The 6842-nt window shown below is 44.5% G+C and overlaps 1 protein-coding gene across 1 annotated transcript; it reads left to right on the top strand.

Moving 5' to 3' along the window:
• Positions 1-1159: 1159 nt before the first annotated feature.
• On the top strand, positions 1160-2849 carry LOC100025019 (uracil phosphoribosyltransferase homolog). Its single transcript, XM_056798411.1, has one exon. The coding sequence runs from the start codon at positions 1616-1618 to the stop codon at positions 2423-2425; it is 810 nt and encodes a 269-aa protein (XP_056654389.1). The 5' UTR covers positions 1160-1615; the 3' UTR covers positions 2426-2849.
• Positions 2850-6842: the final 3993 nt, after the last annotated feature.

Genomic DNA, 6842 nt, shown 5'->3' with positions numbered 1-6842 from the left:
CCATTACGATATCCTTGCCAAGAAAACCCCTAATGGGACCAGATATAACTGAACAACAAACAACAAAAGTCAGCATGGGGCTGTGTCACTTTCCTGCTCAGACCAGTGATTCCCTCTTGTGTTTGAGATCAAATAGAAGCTCTTCCATTGGGCATTCCAAATCTTTGCAATAGGGATCTGGTTTGCCTTTCCAGACTTACTACCCAATCCTCCCTTTCATTTTCTGATTCAGCCTCACTGGATAACTTACTGTTTCTCACACCTGACATCCCATGGAGTATATGTTGAATTCCCCAGGAACTTCTGGGGACCAATTTGGCTTCATGATGAAGGTCTTCAGCTTTGAGATAAGAAAGCAATCCCTTGACTGGACCCTGGGGAGGAGTGCTCTTGGCCCAGTGCACCTCAAAAACTATAACTTTGCCTTTTGTTTCCCTCTTTCACTCTTCCCAAGTGCCAAGAAATTGTCTCTCACTACACTTCCTAGGAGGGAAGAGAATGGCCCTGCCTCTTCTCACACTCCAGTAGCATGATGGTAGTAGGCAGAAGTTACTAGATTTTCAGTGGGTGCATTTACACCTTGGAAATTGGCAAAGGCAATGAATTGGGGTTGATTTATTATTTTGTTTAGACTTCAGAAGTGATAGAGAAAAAATTAATAATGTTGATTAAATTTTAAAGTGTGTCCTGGTACATTTTTTTACCCCCAGAAAACATTTACTAGCACACTGCTCTTTGCTGGCACCTAGTTCGGCTCAGGGAGCCTAACTAAACATGGACCTTGGGTGGCTGGCACCCTTTTCTTAGTCAAAACCCTTACCTTATATTTTAGTATCAATTCTAAGTGTGACAAAGGCTAGGTAATTGGGGATAAGTGACTTGTCCAGGGTCACATAGCTTGGAAGTTTGAGACTCTATTTGAACTCAGGCCCTGTGGTGTTCTATCCATTGGGCTACCTAGCCGCCTCCCAGGCTACCTTTTCTACTTTTTCTGGTTCTTTTACTCATTAAGGTCTTGTGAGTCTGGGTGGTCATGATTTCTGTCTCTCTCTGAATTTCTGAGTCAAAGATGACCAGAAGCTTAAGTTTCCACTTGGGAGAAGATCCCTGCCAGAGGGGCCAAAAGTCAGTACCAGACTGGGGTCCCTCATCGACTCAGTCCAGTGAGTCCCTGAGTTTGGGCTCAAAGAGAAGCTCTTCCATTAGGCATTACAAAGCTTTGCACTCAGGACTTGGGAGCCGGGCTGGTCTGGACCGGGCAGAATTGGGGGGAAATGGGAAATGCTGATTCAGCAGTCTCCCCCCAAGTCTTGGGTGTTTCTCTGAAGCTCCCAGGAGAGCAGTTAGAAGTCCCCAGGCTAGTTTCCGATTTTCTGCAGGTTAGCACTCAGAAGTCTTTGGTGCTTTGGTATACTTGACCCGAGTCCTTTCTAGGCACCCAATAGGAGTTGAGCCTAAACTGTCAGTAATTCCTCCCATCCCGCGGCCTGACCGGAATTTGCCTGGGGGGTTGGTTCGGGCCAGGAGGAGGCGGAAGCAGCTCCTAGGCAGGCTGGCGGAAGGGTGTTGTTCACCTTGCTAGGGTCTGCTTATTTCCCAGTGGCGATCGGACACCATGCCCTGCCATAACCAGCAGCTCGGCCCTCCGGCCGCAGCCACCTCCCCGTGCCCGGAGCCCGTGGCCCCCGGCGACGGGCCCGGGCAGGAGCCAGCAGGAGGCCGGGGTAAGCTGCCGGCGGCAAACGGGGCGGATAACGCTGGGGGACCTCTGGCGGAAGACTGCGAGTCCCAGGGGCTCTTCTGCCACCAGCTTGGGCCGCAGCTCAAAGTGCTGCCCATGAACGACCAGATCCGGGAGCTGCAGACCATCATCCGGGCCAAGACGGCCAGCCGCGGGGACTTCGTATTTTCCGCCGACCGTTTGATCCGGCTGGTGGTGGAAGAGGGCCTGAACCAGCTGCCCTACGAGCGGTGTACCGTGACCACGCCGACCGGCCACAAGTACGAGGGTATCAGTTTTGAGAAGGGCAACTGCGGTGTGAGCATCATGAGGAGTGGGGAGGCCATGGAGCATGGCCTGCGCGACTGCTGCCGCTCCATCCGCATCGGCAAGATTCTCATCCAGAGCGACGAGGACACCCAGAGGGCCAAGGTCTATTACGCCAAGTTCCCCCCGGACATCGAGCGCAGGAAGGTCCTGCTCATGTACCCCATCCTGAGCACGGGGAACACCGTCATCGAGGCCGTGAAGGTCCTCATAGAGCACGGAGTGCAGCCCAGCGTCATCATCGTGCTCAGCCTCTTCTCCACGCCCCACGGCGCCACGTCTATCATCCGGGAGTTCCCAGACCTCAGGATCCTAACCACCGAGGTCCATCCTGTTGCGCCCACACACTTTGGGCAGAAGTATTTCGGGACAGATTAAGGTTTCCCCGTATGATGTCATGAGGTCATTGAGTTTCCTCTTGGCCCATTTCCGTTGGGAAATGGAATGAGCCGGTGAAGGGGAAGCACTGCTTAAATGGACTTCTTTTTCTGGGCCAGATGGGAAATACTGGCGGTTTCTTCGTTTCATTTGGTTGTTTCTTGACTGTTGGACCCTAGTGTGGCCACGAAGCACCCTCAGTTCTTTAGAATCGATGGGAATTTAAAAACTGTGTATATTATGCAAATTGCTGGACTTTTCAGTCAGATAATTTAGCCTCTGAGGTTTACTGATGTTACAAATAAAACCAAAAAAGAGTTCTCCCAGCCTGGTTGGGACTTGCATTGTGTTCTGTTTGCTAAGAGAGAGAAAATTGAGAAGGAGAGGAAGAGACACACTTGAAAAGCTGAGAAAATTGGGAAGGAGAGAGGAGAGGGAGAGATTCTCTCTCTCTCTCTCTCTCTCTCTCTCACACACACACACACACACACACACACACACACGCGCGCGCGCGGGGGAGGTGGGGTATGCCTGCTTTCTACTTTATTCTCCACTTTCTCAGTTTGGCTCCTGTCTGGTGACAAAACAGAATCTCTCTGGAACTTCTTGTTTTCTTTCATAGCCCTGACACAGCCAGCAAACCCAAGATTTCAGCCCCTTAGAATGTGTGCTTGACTTTTTAGCTAGCCCATTATTTTATTTATTTTTGTGGCTCATTTCCCAAACAGTGCCCAGTTGGGTGGACAGTGAAAGAAATGGTTACTTCGGCAACTGGGTTGTAGCAGTGGCTCCCACTGACCCAGGGAAGTCAGGATGGTAATCTAAGAGGGCTAACCAGATAAATATCATCAATCCAGATAAAGGAAATGATGGTTGCCTGTGAGTGGGATTGGGTAGGGGGTGTTGGGTAGGGCAGGCAGAATGGTTTCTTGCTTGGCCAATAAATAAATTTAAATGAGATTTATTTTATTTTATTTTATTTTACTAGAAGACTATGATTTGGAAAAGCCATTTGGCAAACTTTGTCAATTGTGTATGTATCCAAATAGGATAAAAAAAGGTCCTCCTTGGTATCCTCCCAGGGACTTCAGGGATTGCTATTTCACTTCCAAAATGGAGAGGAATCATTTTGAAAATAAAATCTTCATGGTCAACTGCTCATAAAAACCTATGACCTCGTTTACATTGATATTAAAAAATCAATTCTAACAATGAGAAGAAAATTTTCCCTTAGGTTTCATGGTTGGGGCAGAAAGAGTCAATAAGATGAGAGAGACAGACAGAGAGAGAGAGAGCGCTCAACTCTTCTCTTTAGAGGTTAGGCTCCCTCCCATCTGCATGCAGGGGCCCTTTTGTGGAAAAGGTAAGTGGCCCACTGGATCCATAGTAGTTATTATAGAATATAAGTACCTTTAAGGCTAGAGCTCTTGTTTTTGTCTTTGGTTCATAGCATTTAACTAGCAACTAATAAAATGCAAACTCCAAGTGATGTGGAAAGAATTTAAGATGATGTGGATTCTAATATCAGATATGTTATTAATTATCTGTGTGTTTTTGGCCAATAACTTAACATCTCTGAGTCTCCACTGCATCCATAACATGGTGTTGATAACACCTGCACCCCTTGCTTCACAAATGTCTTTGAAAAGAGGAGGTAAAAAAATGGTAGCAAAAGAAGCTTGAAAACTTTAAAGCCCAATAACATACATCAAGCAAGGCATAAAAGAGGGTGATATATGAAGTATGTCCTGTCTGCAGTTCAAATCCAACAGGAATTCCCTGTGGATGGTGACATAGGTCCTCCAAATGATCCTACTTACAAATGACATTATATATTTACAAGAAGTCCTAGAACATTGGTGAGTCTCCTAGCCGACAACTGTAAGTTATCTGAGTCTGACCTGTTCATCCACTCTGGAATAATCAATATCTCTTGACCAGAATTTGACAGGTATTTAGATGAATGGATGGAGGCAGTATAATAGAGCTTGTCCATCACTTGTCAATCTAATTGTATGGTACGCCTGGACAATAAACCAGGCCCAGAGTGGAACAGAATGGGGATAGTGGGCTGAAATGCTTTGGCTTTGTAGAAATTATAAAGCTTTACTGGCCCCAATAGAGAGCCAATAAAATGAAAGCAAAGACTCATTAAAAAAAAAAATCTGCATTCATATACGACAGCGAAACATGACATACAACTATCTCTGAAGAATTAAAAATGAGCCCCACATAGAGGCTAGTGGAGAAGCCCACAGAGGCTTTGCACAGAATGCAACTATTAGGAACAACGAGCAAACGGAATTGAAGGAAGAGGCTAAATCGGAGAACTGCATGATTGGAAGGGAAAATGGGCTGGTCCCATGCCAGAGTGCTCTACTAGTATCCTCATACTGTCAGAGAAAGTGAGGAAGGCCTTCAACATGTAGAGTAGACTTTCAATGGGAACCTGGACAAATGCCTTGTTAGATGTTCAGGCGTAGATGGGTTCTGATCTACATTGTTGGAAGAAACCACCAAAGCAATCACAGATCTGTTTGACCATCTAAGTGAGGCTCTGTCTTTGTGGCCAATTCAGGACACAGCAAGAAGTGCTTTATGGGCTAAGAAGTGGCTCTGAGTCATTTGAATAACTCTGTCCAGATGTTCCCAGGGGTGTTCTCAGGGGAAGAAGGAAAAATGGATTGGAAATTGATATGTTCTTTCAAGTTTCTAACCTTAGAGAGACTTATAAACGTGGGAAATGTATACACTGACTCCAGGTAGAGATGTGTGGGGAAAGACAGGCTAGCTTGCAAATTTACCTTGACCCAGTTTGATATTGGGGTTAGAGAGAGACCCACTTGGCATTGTGAAAGGAGCTATGCTCCAGCTTCCTGGTCCAGAGATATTTATCTAATCTATCTATAACAGAGACTTGAACAGCAACTGTTCCTTCCTTATTCACACTGTAAGTACTGACTTCCTTGACTGTTTTGATAAGCTCCCTGATTGCTTCTTGCTGATTTAATACTTGTGCCTTTGAGGTGATGGAGTATCTATCCTCTTGTTGGCCACTGAGCAAGAAGAGCTAATGCCTCAGTAGATCTTTAAAAAGCGAGTGACTTTGATTTGGTGCTCTTTCTTTGATTCTATGGTGGCAAATATATCTATCTTTCCCTAGACCGATCATACTGGGGAGGAGATGGGAGGATGGGTGATGGGATTTTCCCTCACCAAAACTGCATGGCATCCTGGGATGGCTGTTCTGTTTTTATTTCCTTTCTTGAACAAGTGACTAAAATATTCTGGAGGTGGAAGAACCTTTTAAGCATAACACTCTTATTTTCATTCTTTTTTAATACCCTTACCTTCTGTCTACCTTTTGTCTCAGGAATGATACTATCAGTTCCAAGGCAGAAAAGCAGTAAGGGTTAGGTATCTGGAGTGAAGAGATTTGCCCAGGGTCACATAGCTAGGAAGTGAACACTCATATTTTTATAATATTGCTCTATAATTCCAATATTTGACCAATCTCCAAAGGACCATTTACTATCTGATCAAACAGGTACGCAAAGCTCCAAAATAATGAATATGCTAGTTATTGATATTATAAATTCTAGCAAACACATTTTTTTCCTCAAATGTCAATGTGGGGGGGAGACGGGTAGATGGCTTAATAGATAATGCCAAGTTTGCAGCCAGAAGACTTGGGTTCAAATATGACCTTAGACACTTCCTAGCTATATGACCCTGGGCAAATCATTTAACCCTTATTTCCTAGCCCTTCTCTTCTGCTTTGGAACCAATACACAGTATGGATTCTAAGATAGAGAGTGGAGATTTTTTAAAAAGTTAATGTGGGGTTAAGTTAAACTTTAAAAGAAAAAAATGAATCAATTTATACCATGTGACTGGCATATAGCAAGAGCTTAATAAATACTATTTCATTCATTCACTTAAGTCAACAAGCATCTGCACTGTGCTAAGTGCTAGTGGTACAAAGAATGGTAAAGATAGCACCTGCTCTCAAAACTTTATAGTACAGGTAGCATCAATGCATACAGCATTCATGTAGGAAATTGTGGAAGCAGAAAAAAAATTAAATTGAATATAAATTTCCAAAGCAGAGGAAATTATAATTTCCAACTTATAATCAGTATATGGTGCTGTTAGACATGGTGATATATATATATATATGAATTACTCCTTTTAATGGTTCTCACGTTTTGTTTTTTTTTGGAAAATTTTATTTAGTCAATTTAGAACATTATTCCTTGGTTACAATAATCACATTATTTCCCTCCCTCCTCTCCCCCAACCCTTCCCATAGCCAACTGGCAATTCCCCTGGGTATTACATGTGTCCTTGATCAGAACCTATTTCCATGCTGTTGGTGTTTGCACCAGGATGTTCATTCAGAGTCTACATCCCCAAC

This window comes from Monodelphis domestica, chromosome 5 (genome assembly GCF_027887165.1).
Source record: "Monodelphis domestica isolate mMonDom1 chromosome 5, mMonDom1.pri, whole genome shotgun sequence".
Classification (NCBI taxonomy): Eukaryota; Metazoa; Chordata; class Mammalia; order Didelphimorphia; family Didelphidae; genus Monodelphis; species Monodelphis domestica.
Note: the sequence above shows the minus strand (reverse complement) of the source record. Positions and strands in the feature narration are given on the sequence as shown.

Bases quoted from the DNA above. Each gene is read 5' to 3' on its own strand.
- LOC100025019 (XM_056798411.1), top strand. From the start codon at position 1,616: ATGCCCTGCCATAACCAGCAGCTCGGCCCTCCGGCCGCAGCCACCTCC.